The 18441-nt window shown below is 47.4% G+C and overlaps 2 protein-coding genes across 4 annotated transcripts in view; one reads left to right on the forward strand and one right to left on the reverse strand.

Moving 5' to 3' along the window:
* The first annotated feature begins 2321 nt into the window (after nt 1–2321).
* LOC105489264 (thioredoxin like 4A) lies at nt 2322–17371 on the forward strand. Of its 2 annotated transcripts, XM_011753981.3 has the most exons (4): nt 2500–2636; nt 4138–4286; nt 12789–12892; nt 16916–17371. In XM_011753981.3, the coding sequence occupies exons 2-4, from the start codon at nt 4251–4253 to the stop codon at nt 17085–17087; spliced, it is 312 nt and encodes a 103-aa protein (XP_011752283.1). In that variant the 5' UTR covers nt 2500–2636; nt 4138–4250; the 3' UTR covers nt 17088–17371. The 2 variants fall into 2 exon arrangements, with proteins under 2 accessions (XP_011752282.1, XP_011752283.1); XM_011753980.2 differs by lacking the exon at nt 4138–4286 and having other exon boundaries at nt 2322–2636.
* LOC105489263 (heat shock factor binding protein 1 like 1) overlaps nt 4894–18441 on the reverse strand; it is a 41285-nt gene continuing 27737 nt past the window's right edge. The window contains exon 4 of one of the 2 annotated variants that reach the window (XM_011753976.3): nt 4894–10338. In XM_011753976.3, the coding sequence (XP_011752278.1) occupies nt 10138–10338 (201 nt within the window). In that variant the 3' untranslated portion in view covers nt 4894–10137. The remainder of the gene's footprint in view (nt 10339–18441) is intronic. The other variant, XM_071085801.1, reaches the window with a different exon arrangement.

Here is an 18441-nt window from a genome sequence, read left to right on the forward strand (position 1 = left end):
ATTAGATCTCAACAAAAACTTTTATTGAAGAAAAGATTTATCTGGAGATGGAGAGTGATGATGGTTGCATAGTATGAATATACTTAATGTCCTTAAAAATTAAGGTGATAAATCTTGTTATAAATAACAATAAAAAATGAGTTTCAATAAATTATTTGGGAACATTTGCATCTTATGCCTTAGCTTGGAACAACTTTCCTGTGAATAAAATGCTTGTGATGTGTTAAGCAACTGTGTTTATATCTGACATGAGTGACTTCCAAAATGACGGTAAGGAATTTTTTAGAAGTCAATAGCCTGACCTTAATGAGGGCTCAGATTTCTCTGGCGTGTACCTTGTGCCAATGAAGTACAGGATATTTTGTTTTTTCATCCCATCTCACGGATGAGGAAACTGAAGTTTATTGAGATAACTTATGCAAGGCACAGATGAACCTGAACACACCGTTATGTAACTAAAACCCTCACTGTTAACCACTATGCTTATATTCTGTGCCTCTCTGCTTTACTTAATTATAAAATGAAAGAGATTTAGATGATCTCTAATATCCTACCAACCTGAAATTCTTGTTTCATTACAAGAAAGCATTTCGTATATAATTGGGAACTATTCTGTATTATGTAAAAAGTTTAACCTGGCAGTGAGCTGCACTTGTGATTCTATTTAAATTGTGGGTGCATATTATCAAAGCACCTTATGGTGCTGTGTCCCAGAGGAAACCAAACATGGAACCCATTTCAATCCCCAGGCCAGCAGGCTCCTCAGACTGCAGTTCTCACTATGCCACAGCCCATCTGAGAGACACCACAGCATCTGCATAGTGATTTTTTGTTGTCATTGTTTTTGAGATGGAGTCTCACTGTCACCCAGGCTGGAGTGAAGTGCTGCGATCTCAGCTCACTGCAACCTCCATCCCCCGGGTTCAAGCGATTCTCCTGCCTCAGCCTCCCGAGTAGCTGGGATTATAGGCGCGCGGCACCACGCCCGGGTAATTTTTTGTATTTTTAGTAGAGACGGGGTTTCACCATGTTGGTCAGACTGGTCTTAAACTCCCGACCACAGGCGATCCACCGGCCTCAGCTTCCCAAAGTGCCGGGATTACAGGCCTGAGCCACCGTGCCCGGGCATGATTTGTTGTCAATTTGTCATCCAAAGGACCACCAGGATGGCTGGATAGTAGACAAGAGTTTTACTGTCAATGTCAGTTTGCAAACCAGGGGGAGTCTCTAACATGAACCCAAAGTGCTCTCTCAGAAGAACAGAGATTAGAGGTTTTATTTTAAAAAGAGAAATATTATTTCTCTTGGAGAAAGTTCATAGGCACCAGTAAGGGTCTGGGGAGCTCTGACTGGGGAGCGAAGCCGGGGGAGCCAGATCAGTCCTGGAGGTGCAAGTTATGCTGAAGCTATGCAATAAAACTGGCTTCAGGTCGGGCGCGGTGGCTTCCTCCAGTAATTTCAGCGCTTTGGGAGGCCGAAGCGGGCGGATCACTTGAGGTCAGGGGTTCGAAACCAGCCTGGCCAACATGGTTAAACCCCGTCTCTACTAAGTACAAAAAAACTAGCCGGGCTGGCGCCTGTAGTCCCAGCTTACGGGGAGGCTGAGGCAGGAGAAGCGCTTGAACCCGGGAGGCGGGGGCTGCAGTGGGCCGAGATCAGGCCATTGCACTCCAGCCTGCGCGACAGAACGAGACAACGTCTCAAAAAAAATTTTTTTTCTTTATAAAAAGACAAAAACTCTGGTTTCGGGTTACAACAGGCAGCTCAGCAGCCGGCCTGACGGTGACATTCCTCAAGGACGGCCTGCCCAGTGCTTCCCCCCACCCCGCTGCTCGGCTCTGCCGTGGCTGGGTATGGCAACAACGACACATTTTTATGGTCAAGTTTCACAAATGACACACACGAACCGTCTCGCTAACACACAGCACAAACGATGACCCGAAACAGACACCAGAAAGGAAAAAAACGAGCCGCAGTGCCGGGCATGCCGGGCCTTTCTGAAGACGTCCCCATCCGTGGCTGGAGGACAGCCCGGGCGGCGGCGGGCGGCCTCGGGGCGGGTGCGTCGGGGCAGGGCACGGCGAGCCCGGGGCTTCTCAGGACCACCAGGCCGCCTGGACGCTGGGGAGGAACCCCCACTCCGACGCCGGCTAGGAGGGCACCAACCACGCTCCACCGTGGCCAGGTGCCGCCGCTCCCGCCGGCCAACGACAAGCTAGCGCGGCGTCTGTACGCGCGTGACGTCAGCACGCACGGCGCCAGCCCGTGCGCATGACGTCAGCACGCACGGCGTCGGTGCGTGCGCGCCCAGAGGTTCCGCCCGGCGGCAGTGCCGGCGGAGCTTGCGGGTGCGGGTGGGACCGGGTTTCGGCTGTGGGCCCGGGGGCGGCGGGGGCCGCGGAGTGAGGGGCCGGCTGAGCCCACCACCTCGCTGGGCCCTCCCTGGCGCCCGGCCTCGGGCGGCGGCGAGCGCGCGGGTCGCCATGTCGTACATGCTCCCGCACCTGCACAACGGCTGGCAGGTGGACCAGGCCATTCTCTCCGAGGAGGACCGCGTGGTCGTCATCCGCTTCGGCCACGACTGGGACCCCACCTGCATGAAGATGGACGAGGTCCTATACAGCATCGCCGAGAAGGTAGCGCGCCGGGCCCTCCCGCCCTGCTGGCTGTGCTTCCGCAGCGGCCCCGCGCCTCTGCCCCGCCGGCCTCGCCTGGGGGCGCGAGCCGTTCCCCGAGGAGGGGCCGCGGCGCGGTCGTCCGGGCGATTCCTTCCCGCGCTGCGGGCGAGCGCTCTCGGGGACTGTGCCGGCGTTTCGCGCCTTTTTCTGCAGGGAGCTCCTGTAGTTGTTCACGTTTTAAAGGGTTTATGATCCCCCTCCCCTCGAAGGAATTCATTATTTCTGTTGATAAGGCGTTTTTCCCAATCTTACAGTGCAGTGAACAAAGTAACACTTGCAGGTTTTGAGAGCGCAGATCCTTAATTTAAAAGGATGCCCTTTTTTGGTGCCTTGTTTGTTTGTTGTATGTGTAAAGCAGAACTTTCATGTTAATAGCGTAAGAAATCCTGTTTTTCTGTTGGTGTTTTCTTCCACCGCGCTTTTTGTAAGTCATGTGATTTATAGCTTAGCGTGATTAAGATGCAGAAAACATCGGGAGAAAATAGAACTATGCTTTGTTGGAACTAGTTTTCTGAATTTCTAATATTAGTACATTGAGTGGCCTTGGCACTTACTTGCTGACAATAAAAGTTGTGGGACACTATTTTATAACCAGGTTTCATTCTTTTTCTGTGGTTCCTCACAGCAATTTTAGGATGGCGTTTATTTAGGTTTTGCAGCTGTAGCAATAGGGCAAAGGGCACAAATACTAGGGTGTTAATAAAATATTTGCCATATTAATTTTCCGTAAGTAATTTGAGCGGTTATTCATTTTGATGAACAGTAAAAGTAACATTGAAGCTATCTTTTCTTTCACAGATGCTAAAGTAGGCTGGGTTAAAATAACTCCTTTGAGTAAAGAGTAACAGATATAAAGACATTTTATATTGAGGAAAGGAAAGACTGTCTGGCCTGCCATTTATTAATTCTTGCTATTTCTTATTTAGTAGGAGAGGCGTGATGTTAGGAACTGTTGTTATATTTTAGTTATTACAAGAATCTCTTGGAGTGCTTACTAAAATGCATCTGTGATTCTGAGTCTATGGGTGTGGGGTGAAGTCCAGCAATGGCTTTTTAAAGAAGCCCCTCAGGGAATTCTGATGTGACCTGACCTTGAACCACACACTCAGAAACCCTTCCATGGGGGTCAGGGACAGAGGCGGAGTGCTTTATTACCAGCCATCTCCCAGCCTCTTCCTCTTGGACAGCAGGACACTGAGGACTTGAGGAGCTGCCTAGGGAATCAGGAGAGCAGCAGTTCTCTCACACTGGGGCTTCTGCCAGCCAGGGATTAGAGATGATGAGTGAGGCAGTGCCAGCACATCAGCTTTTCATTGCTTGACTTGTAGTGGACAAGGGCAGATACTGGAAATCCAGCGAAGAATTGACGAAGAGCAGTTTCCCAATAAGTAAATCACTGCTTGTAAATCACTGACTTTGAGTTACGAGTTCTAGAATCTTTCACTGTTCTACCTTGCAGGTGGTGGCATAAACATCAGCTGGTGTTCAGATCCTGCTGCCGGCAGCTCGAGGCTAGGATGGCTGGAGATGTGAGGGCCTTTGTCTCATCACATCCAGGCAGAGCTCAGCAAGATGCTCTTAGCTAGGAAACAGATTTTATGTGTTAATGTAAGTGTTAGGGTCTTTGCCAGATTTGCTCTTTTTTTCCAATTCCTTTATGTCCGATTTCTTTGTTATTACAGAATGAATCACTGTATCACTAGTGGACACACACTTAAGGACAGTTGAAATGGGCTCACTTTGGGGTATTTTTTTTTTTTTTTGGTCTTTTAAAATAGTTTGATTTTTGTTTCTGTCCAAAAATTTGGATTGCTTTATTAATAAACTTTTAATGCAAATATTATAGTATAATTATTAAAAGCGCAAACCTAGGCCAGGCACGGTGGTTCATATCTGTAATCCCAGCACTTTGGCTGGGAGGCTAGTGTAGGCAGATCACTTGAGCCCAGGAATTCGAGACCAGCCTGGACAATATGGTGAAACCCGTTCTCTACTAAAAGTACAAATGCCAGACGTGGTGGCACATGCCTGTAGTCCCAGCTACTTGGGAGGCTGAGGTGGGAGAATCACCTGAGCCCGGGAAGTCAAGGCTGCAGTGAGCCATGATTATACCACTGAACTCCAGCCTGGGCAACAGGAGTGAGACCCTGTCTCCAAAAATAAGTGCAAACCTGAAATGCATTAAAAGACTATTCATGTTTTATTTTCTTCTTAGTATATGGGCAAAATATGACTTTCTAATTCTGGAAGCTCTTTTGGGGAAACTCAACAGAAATTTTTGAAATGTAAGATTTTAGTATAAAGAACAATATAACTATTTAAAAATTTCCCTGTGCAGAAATGGCAGATAATGGAGACTCTTCCTTATCTTGTTATGAGTCCTGTCGATGTCCCAGCTGTTTTAAAGTGAGTAACAGTTGCAGATGTTCGGCTGGACTTGATACGATTTTTTCCTGGATGTGTTGTATTGATCTGCTGCTTCCACAAGGCCCACTGGCCTCATGCTGGGTTAGAGCTGAGCTGTGAACTTCAGGAAGAAAGTTAGTCTGGAAACAGAGCTACACTTAAATATTTCACAGGTGCCTACAGTTTGCTAATAAGTGTGGGGCAATTCATTTGATAAAGTGATAATAATAAAGAAAGTTTTCAGCTGGGCACTGTGTCGCACGCCTGTGGTCCCAGCACTTTGGGAGGCCGAGGTGGGTGGTTCCCTTGAGCCCAGGAGTTTGAGAACAGCCTGGGCAACATGGTGAAACCTTGTCTGTACAAAAAGTGCAAACATTAGCCGGGCGTGGTGGCCTGCGCCTGTGGTCTCAGCTACTCGGTAGGGCAAGACGGAAGGGTATGAGTCCAGGAGTTCGAGGCTGTGACAAGCTATGATTGCGCCACTGCATGCCAGCCTGGGTGACAGAGCGAGACCTTGTCTCAAAAAAAAAAAAAAAAAAAAAAAAGAGTTTTCTATTTAGCAGCTGATATTATGCACTTTTGAAGCCAGACAATTTCGTGTACCTTTGAGCTGTCTTTCCATTTTGTAGGGACACTGTCACAGCAGTGCTTTGGGGTTCACTGTCACCTAAATCCCATGATGGGTGAGAAGACTGAATGGGATATTTAAGTTTTGTGTTAAAAAGCCCACGCAGATAGAGTTTAAAGTAGCGTCAGTGAGCTGGGCACTGTGGCAAGTGCCTGTAACCCCAGCTACTCAGGAAGCTCAGATGGGAGATGAGCTCAGGAGGTCAAGGCTGCGGTAAGCTATCATCGTGCCATTGCACTCCACCCTGGGTGACAGAGCGAGACCCCATCTCTAAAAACAAAACAAAAAAATTCCTCAGTAATATTATTGACTCATGATAGTACTTTTTTTTTTTTTGAAACAAGAGCCTTCTTGTGTTGTCCAGGCTGGAGTGCAGTGGCACGATCTCGGCTCACTGCAACCTCAGCCTCCCGAGTAGCTGGGACTACAAGCCTGCACCACCACCACGCCCTGCTAATTTTTGTATTTTTAGTAGAGATGGGGTCTTGCCATATTGGCCAGGCTGGTCTCAAACTACTGGCCTCAAGTGAGCCAGTCACCTCAGCCTCCCCAAATTCTGGGATTACAAGTGTGAGCCACCATGCCTGGCCCATGATAGTATATTCAAATAAATTGTGTATAAGGCAGATATGTATTTATGGAACTTCATAGGAGCCATATTAGGGGGTCTATCTTAAGTATCACATTAAGGATCACAGAATGCCCATTGAACCAGTGAGAGTCAACACTCAGCTAGATGAGGAATCTTGTAGAAACTAACAGAATGGACATTTTTGGTGTTTCCTCTGGATTTTTGTCTCTGGATAAAAAACAGCCTTGTAGCTAGCAACAAAGTATGAGGGGTAGTAATGAGCGGTGGCTGAGGGTGCAGACTCTAGCTAGGCTCTTGGCACTTCAAAACTGCATGAGCGTTACGAACTTGGCTCTGCGTGTCGCCTTACGTGTGTAAAGGGGATACTCGTGCGTAACTCATAGGGTTGTAGTGGGATTAATAAAGGTTTCTGGGGCACTCCTGTCACATAGGCAGTAATGCCACTGTTACTACTACGACTGCTTCTCTCACATTGCTAAGTTTGCAAGAGTTACTGTGAGAGCTGATTAAGGCAAACATTAATTTTAGAAAATCAAGTTATTCAGTTTTTTTATGGCTTTGACATGAATTACCTAAAAATGTAAAAATCAACGCTCTGGAAATTTGTTGTGCTAACAACTACCCAGAACACTTTTCCAGAATTTCAGGCATTTTCTCAGCTGGTCGAGGGACTCCACACCAAAGTGTAGACCAGTGGTGGGTGTCATGTGCCAGCCTTTAGCCGTGTGTTTTGTAGAGTTATTTCATTGGAACTTGGCAGGTGGACTTAGAGGCATGTGGAAGAACTGCTGAGCACTTTAATTGCTGACTTGCCTAAAGAAGAAGCATGCTTATGAGGTGTGTAGGCAAGAGAGTTGGAAAAGATACTTACAATTGTAGGGGATCAAAGAATTTAAAAATAATTTGAGGCCAGCGCGGGAGCTTACACCTGTAATCCCAGCAGTTCAGGAGGCCGGGGCAGGCAGATCATCTGAGGTCAGGAGTTTGAGACCAGCTTGGCCAACATGGCGAAACCCCATATCTACTAAAAATACAAAACTTAACCGGATGTGGTGGTGGGCGCCTGTAATGCCAGCTACTCGGGAGGCTGAGGTGGGAGGATCTCTTGAGGCTGGGACACAGAGGTTGCAGTGAGCCAAGATCTTGCCACTGCACTCCAGCCTGGTTGATGAAGTGATCCCTGTCTAAAAAAGAAAAGAAAAAGCTGCCTTTGTTGAGGAAGTCACAGGATGACTTGGCAGAGCAGTGTGGCTGCACTCACCCAGCTCCTCCAAGTGCTTGACTACCGTGGAAATGTCGCCACCAGCAGATGCTGCTGGATGTTTGCTGATGTTTGCCCTCAGCTCGTGCTCCTCCAGTCACGCCACAGACACCATTTCACCAAGAAAAGGGGGGGGGGTGAGGGGGCTGGGGAGCTCCCCTCTACCTGCCCCTTCCAGCCTCTCCTGTCTCAACTCCCGAGTCCCACAGCAACTTGCCTCTCTCTCCATAGCCACGCCTCTTGAAAGTTGTCCACACTGAAGACCTCTGTTCCTCAGTCCTTCAGCCCCTTCAGTGTCCCCGTCCCATCCCGTCCCCTCTGGCAACCTCTCTGGGGCACTCGGCACAGCTTCCGGGAGTCTCCTGCCTTAGTTTCTGAGGCTGCCTCCTTGGCATCCCTTTCCCGCCCCCAACTCTACAGTGGGCATCTGTGCTCACTCCCAAGCCTTTCCTGGCAGCTGCCGCCCTGGCTGGGGTCACTGCTGGATGTAGGTGGCGGCGCTAAGGTAGCTCTCTCCAGCCCAGTCACTCCCTGGAGGGCCTTTTTCTCTGGATGTCCCTTAGTTTTCTCAAACTCAGTGTGTACAAAACTGAACCCTTCAATCCCGGCTTTCTTGGAAGTAAATACATGGCCCAGAATCCCAAGCAGTAAAGGTCCTCTGTGGGCCAGTCCACCTGCGCATCTGTCCCCACTGTCCTGCACCTCTGCTGCCTTGCCCTGGTTGGTGCTGGATCTGAGACCTGGCTGCTGTTCTTGTGTCTTTCTCTTTACACATGGAATTCTCTAAGGACATATTTTCCCTGCCACCCCATAACCACGCCACTGCCCCGTCCCCTGTGGGTAGGCTAATTCTGTCATGGCTTGGTGGAGGATCTGTCATCCGGAGTTCAGGCTTTGGAGCCAGACAGGGTGCATCTTAGCTCTGCCCCTTCCCCATGCAGTGGTTGGGCATCACTCACGTGACCTTTCTGAGCCTGAATTCCATCGCCTAAACCATCAGTGACATCTATTTAGAGGTGTTGAAAGAATTAGAATCCATGAGTGAGAAGTGCCTCATACATAGTGGATTCTCAAGTAAATGTTCATGAAACTGGTCTGTGGTGAAATCAGAGGATATTCAAATTCTCATAGCACATGAGCTTTATGTGGTAGTTTGCTTCTGTTAGAATTCTCGGGGTTAGATGCAGTGGGCCGGAGCCTGAAGGCAAAAGGAGAGTCACATTTGTATCTTTAAAGCTTTAAAGTTACGTTTACTCAGTTGCCCTCTGATTATTATTGTTGTTTTTGTTGTTATTTTGAGAAGGAGTCCCGCTCTGTCCTTCAGGCTGGACTGCAGCGGCATAATCTCACCTCACTGCAATCTCCACATCCTGGATTCAAGTGATTCTCCTGTCTCAGCCTCCCAAGTAGCTGGGATTACAGGCATGCACCACCACACCCAGCTAATTTTTGTATTTTTAGTGGAGACAGGGTTGCACCGTGGTGGCCAGGTTGGTCTCGAACTCCTGACCTCAAGTGATCCACCCGCCTCAGCCTTCCAAAGTGCTGGGATTACAGGCGTGAAGCACCATGCCCGGCCCTGTGCTCTGCTTATTAAATGCCTACAAATTATTAAAAACCACAGATGGTTACAATATTTACTATTTTTTATGTGCAAGAAAAAAGATGATAAAAATTTGTTGTGACCTTTCTTTTTTCTAAAGTACACAATTTACAACCCTGTCCAAATGATATTTATTATTTGCATGGTGATTCCATAAGTTAATGTAATGTTACTGGTATTTACTGTATCTGTCCCTGAGCAAGGCATTGAAGGGATAAAAATGAAATATTATTTTGACTTTCCTAATGCCTGTGACCATTTATTTTGTTGGTGTATTTATTTTAGCTTCTGTAGGGAAGTATTTTAAGTCAAACCAAAAGACAGTTTATTAGTTTACCATGAAAATAAAGCCGGTTTCTGGCAACCTGGCCAACACGTTCTCACCTGGGCACTGCAGGAAACCAGTTTCAGAAATGGGCGTTGTCAGAGTGACTGTACTCAGAGGGGCCGATGTCTAATGCAGGCATCGCTTTGGCATTTTGAAAGCACATGGACGGCGAGGCACACGCTCCTGCAGTGGGCCGTGTGCCGGAGTTCCGATACGGTTTTCTTCACCAAAGCTGAAGGGCGGTGGAGTCCGTGTGAAGTGTGGGCTTTCTCACTGCCCGTTTCCCCACCCTGCTCCATGGTTTACATTTCCATCTTAATGTTTTAAAAATATTTCCTAAAGTAGAGAATAGAGTGAACCCTCTGTTCCTATTGTTTGACTTCAACAATTGCTGGTATTTTGCTGGTCTTGTGTTTTCTAACCCCTCATTTTTTTAGGCTGCATGTTTCATGCAAATCCTGAATATCATTATTTCACCTGCGAATTACAGTTAGGTTGTCAGAATTGGTTTTGTATGAGGAAATGCTGTGCATATCCCATTGGTTTCCCGTGACTGCTGTGACAGGACGCTGCAAGCCGAGGGACTTAAAACAGGAGCTTGTCTCACAGTCCGTGCACCAGAGCCCAGAATCGAACTTGTCTCACAGTCCGTGCACCAGAGCCCAGAATCGAGGTGTTTTCCATACTGGGCTCTCTCTGAAACCCGCCAAGAGGAGTCCTCGTATGTCTCGCAGTTTCTGGTGCTGCCAGCAGCCTCTTGCAGCTCCTAGGCTTGTAGACGCCTCTGCAGTCCTCGGTGCCCCCAGGGCCTCCTGTCCCTGTGTCTTCATGGCGCCATTTTCCTGTAAGGACACCAGTCACACCAGATTAGGGGCCCACCTACTCCAGTATGACCTCCTCGCTTACCGTTTCCAAATTCGCCATGCTGTCAGTACTGGGCTTAGGACTTCAACTGTTTTGGGGACATAGTTTAACTCATAACACATATAAGTGACTACAAGCTTCTAAAGGGCATTGAATTAGTATTTATAAAGAGCCTTTAAAATGTCATATCCTTTGTTCCAGAATTTTAGGAATTTGTCCTTAGGAAATAATGAAGTATACAAATTTAAGGGGGAAAATATTCACAGGTGAATAATTGATATTAATGAAAAATCAGAGAGTAACAGAAGAATGGTGTAGGAGGCTCTTCTCGCATTGCTATAAAGAAATACATGAGACCGGGTAACTTATGAGAAAAGAGGTTTAATTGGCTCACAGTTCTGCAGGCTGTACAGGAAGTATGGTACCGGCATTTGCTTCTCGGGAGGCCTCAGGACCTTCCAATCATGGCAGAAGGCAAAGGGGAACAGGGACGTTGCACGGTGAAAGCTGGGGCGGAGTGTCACACACTTAAACAACCTCAGCTCACTACCCCAGGACATCACCAAGAGGATGACGCTCAACCATTGATGAGAAATCCATCCCATGATCCAGTCCCCTCCCACCAGGCCCCACCTGCAACCCTGGGAGTTACGTTTCAACCTGAGATTTGGGTAGGGACAAATATCCAAGCTATATCAAATGGTGAAGTAATGGCATAGCCATTTGATGAATCATGTGGCCACAAAAGTTTTCCGTTTTTGGAAAGTAGGTAACGTATGTAAAAGAATGCTCATAATTGGCCGGCAGGGTGGCTTACGCCTGTAATTCCAGCACTTTGAGAGGCTGAGGTGGGTGGATCACCTGTCAGGAGTTTGAGATCAGCCTGGCCAATATGGTGAAACCTCATCTCTACTAAAAATACAAAAATTAGCCAGATGCACTAGCACACACCTGTAATCCCAGCTACACGGGAGGCTGAGGCTGGAGAATAGCTTGAACCCAGGAGGTGGAGGTTGCAGCGAGCCAAGATCGTGCCACTGCACCCCAGACTGGGTGACAGATCGAGACTCTGTCTCAAAAAAAAAGAAAGCTCGGCTGGGCGCGGTGGCTCAAGCCTGTAATCCCAGCACTTTGGGAGGCCTAGACGGGCGGATCACGAGGTCAAGAGATCGAGACCATCCTGGCTAACACGGTGAAACACCCTTCTCTACTAAAAAATACAAAAACTAGCCAGGCGAGGTGACGGGCGCCTGTAGTCCCAGCTACTCGGGAGGCTGAGGCAGGAGAATGGCGTGAACCCGGGAGGCGGAGCTTGCAGTGAGCTGAGATCCGGCCACAGCACTCCAGCCTGGGCCACAGAGCGAGACTCTGTCTCAAAAAAAAAAAAAGAAAAGAAAGCTCATAATTAAAGCAGGATACAAAATATTGTACGATCACAATATGACCACATTTTGCTATGTCTGAACAGAAATAGTATAAGCAAAATATATCTATAAGAAAGGGGGGAAAGAATATAGTAAAAATAGTGCAAGGCGTGGTGGCTCATGCCTGTAATTGCAGCACTTTGGGAAGCCAAGGCAGGCGTATCACTTGAGTCCAGGAGTTCAAGACTAGTCTGGGCAACATGGCAAAACCCTGTCTCTACAAAAAATACAAAAATTAGCCAGGTGTGATGGTACGTGCCTATAGTCCCAGCTACTTGGGAGGCTGAGATGGGTGGATCGCTTGAGCCCAGGAGGCAGAGGTTGCAGTGAGCCAAGATCTTGCCACTGCACTCCAGCCTGGGCAGCAGAGCCAGACCCTGTCTCCGAAAAAAAGATAACAGCAGTCACCCCTGGGTGTTGGGATTGGAGGTGATTTTATTTTCTTTTTATTTTTCTGGCTTTTCTAAATCTCTGATAAACTTGCAATTAAAGAAGAAATAACAGGAAATGTGTTTTATTGGGGTATTATTAGTATTTGCAAGTGTTCAAACCTAACTGTGGGAAAATGATGGCAGGATTCTACAGGCATATTTTAGAGCAGCTGTGAGATGCATGTAACTATGTAAAGGTTCGTATAGATGATTACTAGATCAGCATAAATGATATATCTGCAGGACTTTCATAACTTGTCACCTGAGTGAAATTTAATTCCTAGGCAATTCTGGGAAATGGTGGCATGAGGCAGAAGGAGCCAGTGGCCAGTCCTGAAGTGTTCTGGGAAACGGTGGCGTGAGGTGGAAGGAGCCAGTGGCCAGGGTCCCGGCTATGATTGCACCACTGTGCTCTGTGGACGACAGAGTGAGACCCTGTCTCAAAAAAAACAAAACAAAAGTTGCCCTGATCCACACAAATTCTTGGTTTTGTTTTTATAAATGTGCTTTTATAAAGTGAAAGCCAAAGTGTTCTGTTATTTCAGTTTTTTTTTTTTTTTAATCTCCTTTTAGGTTAAAAATTTTGCAGTTATTTATCTTGTGGATATTACAGAAGTACCTGACTTCAACAAAATGTATGAGTTATACGATCCTTGTACTGTCATGTTTTTCTTCAGGTATGTTATTTTAAAGTCGTTATTGAAACTGAATATTGTCAGTTTGGAAGTTTAATGTAACCAAGATCTCTTTATTTTATTTTGAAGGAAGTTGGTTCTACAGTCATATCCCAATAGCATTTGTATCACCAGGCAATCAGTGTGAATCTTTTAAATAATTTTCAAAGTAACAATTCTAGTTTTAGCATTTATTTAATAACAAATTATCCTTTTGAAATAACTTTGCTGGGAAACTAGGTAAAGTGTAATTCAATGAAAGACATTCTTACTGACATTTTAGATACCTTGAACTAATCTGTTCATCAAAAATGTGTTGTAAAATCACGAATTTAGGCCGGGTGCGGTGGCTCACGCCTACAATCCCAGCACTTTGGGAGGCCGAGGTGGGTGGATCACAAAGTTAGGAGTTCGAGACCAACCAGGCTAAGATGGTGAAACCTCGTCTCTACTAAAAATACAAAATTAGCCAGGCGTGGTGGTGCATGCCTGTAATTTCAGCTACTGGGAGGCTGAGGCAGGAGAATCACTTGAACCTGGGAGGTGGAGGTTGCAGTGAGCCGAGATTGCGCCATTGCACTCTGCCTAGGCAACAAGAGCAAAACTCCGTCTCAAAAAAAAAAAAAACAAAACCTAATTTATTAAATACGATATCGACTTTAGTGTCCTTTTTTATATCTAAGAGGAACACCTGAACTGAATTACTTTGCTTATAAATACAAGATTATTTTATCAGCCCAAAAATTTCATTTTGGAAATTTAATAGAGAAGGAAATCACCATCTGATGCTGTTTTTGCTTGTTTAGTTACCATAGAGGTTGGTGAAGCATTAACCGTTAGCTACATGAGCATTAACCGTTCTCCAAAAGTGGAGCCTCCTGCTTGGTCAGGAAGGTCAGGTGGGTTGTACAGGGTGTGTATTAGTTTCATAGTCTTTGTAACAAGTTAGCACACATTGAGCAGCTCAAATCACCCCCCTTTTCAGAGCTCACAGCTCTGTAAGTCAGACATCCAGGCAGGGCCCGCTGGATTCCTGCTCAGGGTCTCCCAAGGTCTGAACCATGGGCCGGGTGCTTCTCTGGAGCGTCTGAGGGGCTTGTTTGGGTTGTGGGCCGAATCCAGCTCTTCGTGGTGGAGAGTCTGAGATCTGCTTCCTTGCTGCTGTTACCTGAGGCCACGCTGCTGCTAGAGACCTTATCACCCTCAAAGCCAGCACCGGCATGCCAGCACGGTGAGGTATTTTCTTTTTGTTTGTTTGTTTGTTTTTTTGAGACGGAGTCTCGCTCTGTCGCCCAGGGGCCGGATCTCAGCTCACTGCAAGCTCTGCCTCCCGGGTTTACGCCATTCTCCTGCCTCAGCCTCCCGAGTAGCTGGGACTACAGGCACCCGCCACCTCGCCCGGCTAGTTTTTTGTATTTTTTAGTAGAGATGGGGTTTCACCGTGTTAGCCAGGATAGTCTCGATCTCCTGACCTCGTGATCCGCCCGTCTCGGCCTCCCAAAGCGCTGGGATTACAGGCTTGAGCCACCGCGCCCGGCCATGTTGAGGTATTTTCACACAAGTTCTCTGACTTCCTGAAAAGTTCTGCCTGAGAAAATGCTCTGGTTTTAGAGGACTGTGATTAGATTAGACTTGCCCAAATAATCCAGGATAATCACCTTGTTTTATTGATTTATTGAGATGGAGTCTCACTCTGTCACCCAGGGTGGAGGGCAACGGTGCCATCACAGCATCCTTGAACTCCTGGCTTCAAGCCATCCTCTCGCCTCAGGCTGCCAAAGTGTGAGGCACTGCCGCGGTTCTGGGCATCGGGATACGCTCCCCTGGACATGCCTTAGGCTTCCTAGGCACCTCCTGTTTGGTGACAAGATCTGTGAGGTGCACCTGCATTTCTTGTGAACTTTTGATCTTTCATAGGTTTCAGCAAAGGTTGCGTGGCCGACCCTCATCCTTTCCTCTGCTGTGCGTTCAGCAGCCATTTCTGAGTTTCAGCACCTTTGGCCATCCGGAGAGGCTCAAGAATTTATTCCTTTTGTTAACAGTTCTTACACGAATTTGCCTGTTTCCTCTCTTGAAGGCAGCACCTCCGAGACTTTGCTTGGAAGTTTCCGCAGCTAAATATCCCAAGTGTGTTGCTTTTGAGCTCTGATCTCCCATAACTGCGGACCCTGTGTCCCTGTTCCTCGGCCACTCTGTAACGGGGTCCCCTTTGCTCCGTTTCCCAGTAACGCACTCCTCACTTCCTTCCGAGCCCGCACCAGGCATTCCTAAAGTCCATATTCCTGTTAACAGCCTGTTTGAGGCAATAGAGGCCTTTTCTAATTCTTCAGGTGAGAACAGGGAGGGCCGTCTTAGGTCTGTGCCCCCCACAGCGTGCAGTGGAGGCCAGCCTGGGGCTGGAGATGCTGTGAGGGGCAAGGAGGCTGCAGGGAACAGCCTTGGATGGAGGCTGTGGCCTACTTAGTGTAGTTTGGTATTCTTAGGACTGATGCTATACTCAGAAAAGAAGATGAAACTTCCTTCTGCTGTTGTTTCTGTGATTCCGAATATTAAGACAAATGGTGCTTTAGTTACCTTATGCACTAAACATGTATCTTGAGCCCCCACCAGGTCTGTGGTCTAGTGGTGGGGCCTAATATCAGATAAGGCAGGATTCCCACTCTCACAGGACTTTGTCTGATAGAAGAAACAGCTGAGTAAATTAGCAGGGAATACTGAAGAAGTGAAAGGAGGCAGGTGTTTATGAGATGTAAATACTGAAGAAGTATCCCCAAGTCAGATAGGGCTACAGGGAGGGTACTACGGGCAGCCCCAGTCAGTGTAGAAGGATCTTGGTGCGTGCTGCATGGAGCGCCGGCCTGCAGCATGGAGAATGAGAGGGCGGCCAGAGGTGGGCTCCAGACCCTGATCAGATTTGCCTTTCCTGAACCACAGACTTCACTGGGAACGCTTTCTGTGGAATAGTAGGTGGAAGCCAAATGCATGATCTTGTGGAAGTGAACGTTAAAAAACAGTCTTCAGGTGGGGCATGCCTGCCGCCCGGCCACTCTGCAGGCCGGGGTTCAAGTCCGGCCTTAGCAACATAGACCTCATCTCTAAGAAAAATAATCAGGTCGGGCGCAGTGGCTCACACCTGTAATCCCAGCACTTTGGGAGGCCAAGGTGGGAGGATCACTTGAGGCCGTGAATTTGAGACCAGCTTGGGCAACATAGGGATACCCCATCTCTACAAAAAACTAGAAATTAGCTGGGTGTGGGGGCTCATGCCTGTTGTCCCTGTTACGTAGAGGACTGAGGTGGAAGGATCATTTGGGCCGGTAGGTTGATTTTGCTGCCGTGCCCTAGCCTGGACGACAGTGAGACCCCATCTCAGAAAGAAACTTCAACAAACCAGGATAAATTTATGCCAGTACAACAAAGGGCTAATATCATTATCTTGTAAAGTGCACATAAGTATTCATAAGAAAAAGAACTAATCTCTTGAAAGATAAGTCAAGAATCATCTGCTTCCCTCACCATAAACATGCAAAATGTCATCTTCATTTCATAGTTGAAGGGCTTTTAATACAATTTATGTCAGTGCTCAGAAGAGCACCATGAAAAACACATTGTTTTTATCAGGTAAATTAGTACAAATTAGTTGGGGGTCTCGTTTTGTTATCCATGTTGGTCTCAGACTCTGGGCCTCAAGTGATCTTCCTGCCTCAGCCTCCCAAAGTGTTGGGATTACAGGCTTGAGCCACTGCGCCTGCCCTCCTTTGACCTTTTAATTTCCCCTTAGAATATTTATCCTAAATAAATACAGAAAAATGCAGGGAAAAGCGTGGTGGACGATGCATTGCATTTTTAAAAAGCACGTTTAGGTGCTTCCTGTGTTCTCCTGCATCATGGCAGACACTTGATTTTATGCATTCTTCAGTGATGTTAACAAGAACTTGTAACAGTGGGAAAAATACAGCATTGTTTTCAAGGAATTCTTTTTTAAAGGGATTTTATGAGAATGGATGCCCTTGTTTCTCTTTGCAGGAACAAGCATATCATGATTGACTTGGGGACTGGCAACAACAACAAGATTAACTGGGCCATGGAGGACAAGCAGGAGATGGTGGACATCATAGAGACTGTGTACCGCGGGGCCCGCAAAGGCCGCGGCCTGGTGGTGTCCCCCAAGGACTACTCCACCAAGTACCGCTACTGAGGCACCTCAGTCCGCGCGGATAAGATAAACGTCCTGGAGCCCTGTTTGTGCGGAAATGTTTTAAGCTATTTAAAGCCTTTGGAAAATACAGGAAGCTCGAGGGCTGGAGGACCTCTGAGATGGAATTGATTACACGGTCTTAACTCACCAAAATAAACAAGCACGTGGTGAGAGGAGCAGGCCTACTTGTTTGTTCTCAGGAAACTTGATGAATAGATGACTGATATTTCCTAGTCAAAGTTAATTCTTATCCTTGGAGTAAAACGAAGGTGTTTATCCTGTGAGGTTGTGCATTTTGCGTACTTGATTAGTTTGCTAGGGCTGCGGTGACAGCCTGCCGCGAGCTGGGCCTTAACAGAGAAGCTCTCACAGCTTTGCAGGGCTGGGTCCGAGATCGGGCGTTGCAGGGTGGGTTACTACTGAGGCCGTGAGTGGAGTCTGCTCAGGCCTCTCCCTGGCTTCTGGGGGCTGCTGGTGGTCTTGTCAGTTCCTTGGTGTGTGGATACTTCTCCCCATCTCTGCCTTCACCTGTGTCCTCCCTGTGTGGGTGCTGGTCTTCAAAATTTCCCCTTTTTGTAATGACACCATCTGTGTTGGATTGGGGCCCACCCTGCTCCAGCGTGGCCTCATCTTAACTGATTACATTTGCAAGGATCTTATGTCTACAAAAGTCACAGTCCGAGGTGCTGGGGGTTAGCACTTCAATATATAAATTTTGGGGTTACACAGTTCAGTCCATGCAGAACCCAAAGGCTTACTCTTACTCTGGTTATAAAGACGGTAAAATATTGTTCAGAGCCTTCCCTGTAAGGAATAGAAGAGCTATTTTTTATTCTTCCCAAGATTGTATTTGATGGAAACATATTTTCTGTAGAAGCCATGGCCCTTCAGTTCATATAGTTAGAAAATTTCCTTATTGGCCAGGTACGGTGGCTCACGCCTGTAATCCCAGCTACTTAGAAGACTGAGGCAGGAGAATTGTTTGAACCCGGGAATTGGAGGTTTCAGTGAGCCGAGATCATGCCACTGCACTCCAGCCTGGGCAACAGAGCAAGACCCCGTCTCAAAAAAAGAAAAGAGAAAATGTCCTTGTTACAGTCTGAGGTTTCTCTTGCCCTCTCTCCTAGCAGTGTGGATGGTTGGTTGGGAGCTTCATGTCCCGTCTCAGCACACACAACGCTCTGAAGTGAAAGTGAGGAAGGGTGGGGATGGGGGCACCTGGGCACACCCTGGGCCCTCTGACCTCAGACCCAGGCTCTGCCCCACCAGGTGACCTTGGGCACCTTCTCTGAGCTTCCATTTTCTCCTTGGTAAAGGCGGGTAATAGTGTCTGCCCTGCACACAGATGTGAACA

This window comes from Macaca nemestrina, chromosome 19 (assembly GCF_043159975.1).
Source record: "Macaca nemestrina isolate mMacNem1 chromosome 19, mMacNem.hap1, whole genome shotgun sequence".
Lineage (NCBI taxonomy): Eukaryota > Metazoa > Chordata > Mammalia > Primates > Cercopithecidae > Macaca > Macaca nemestrina.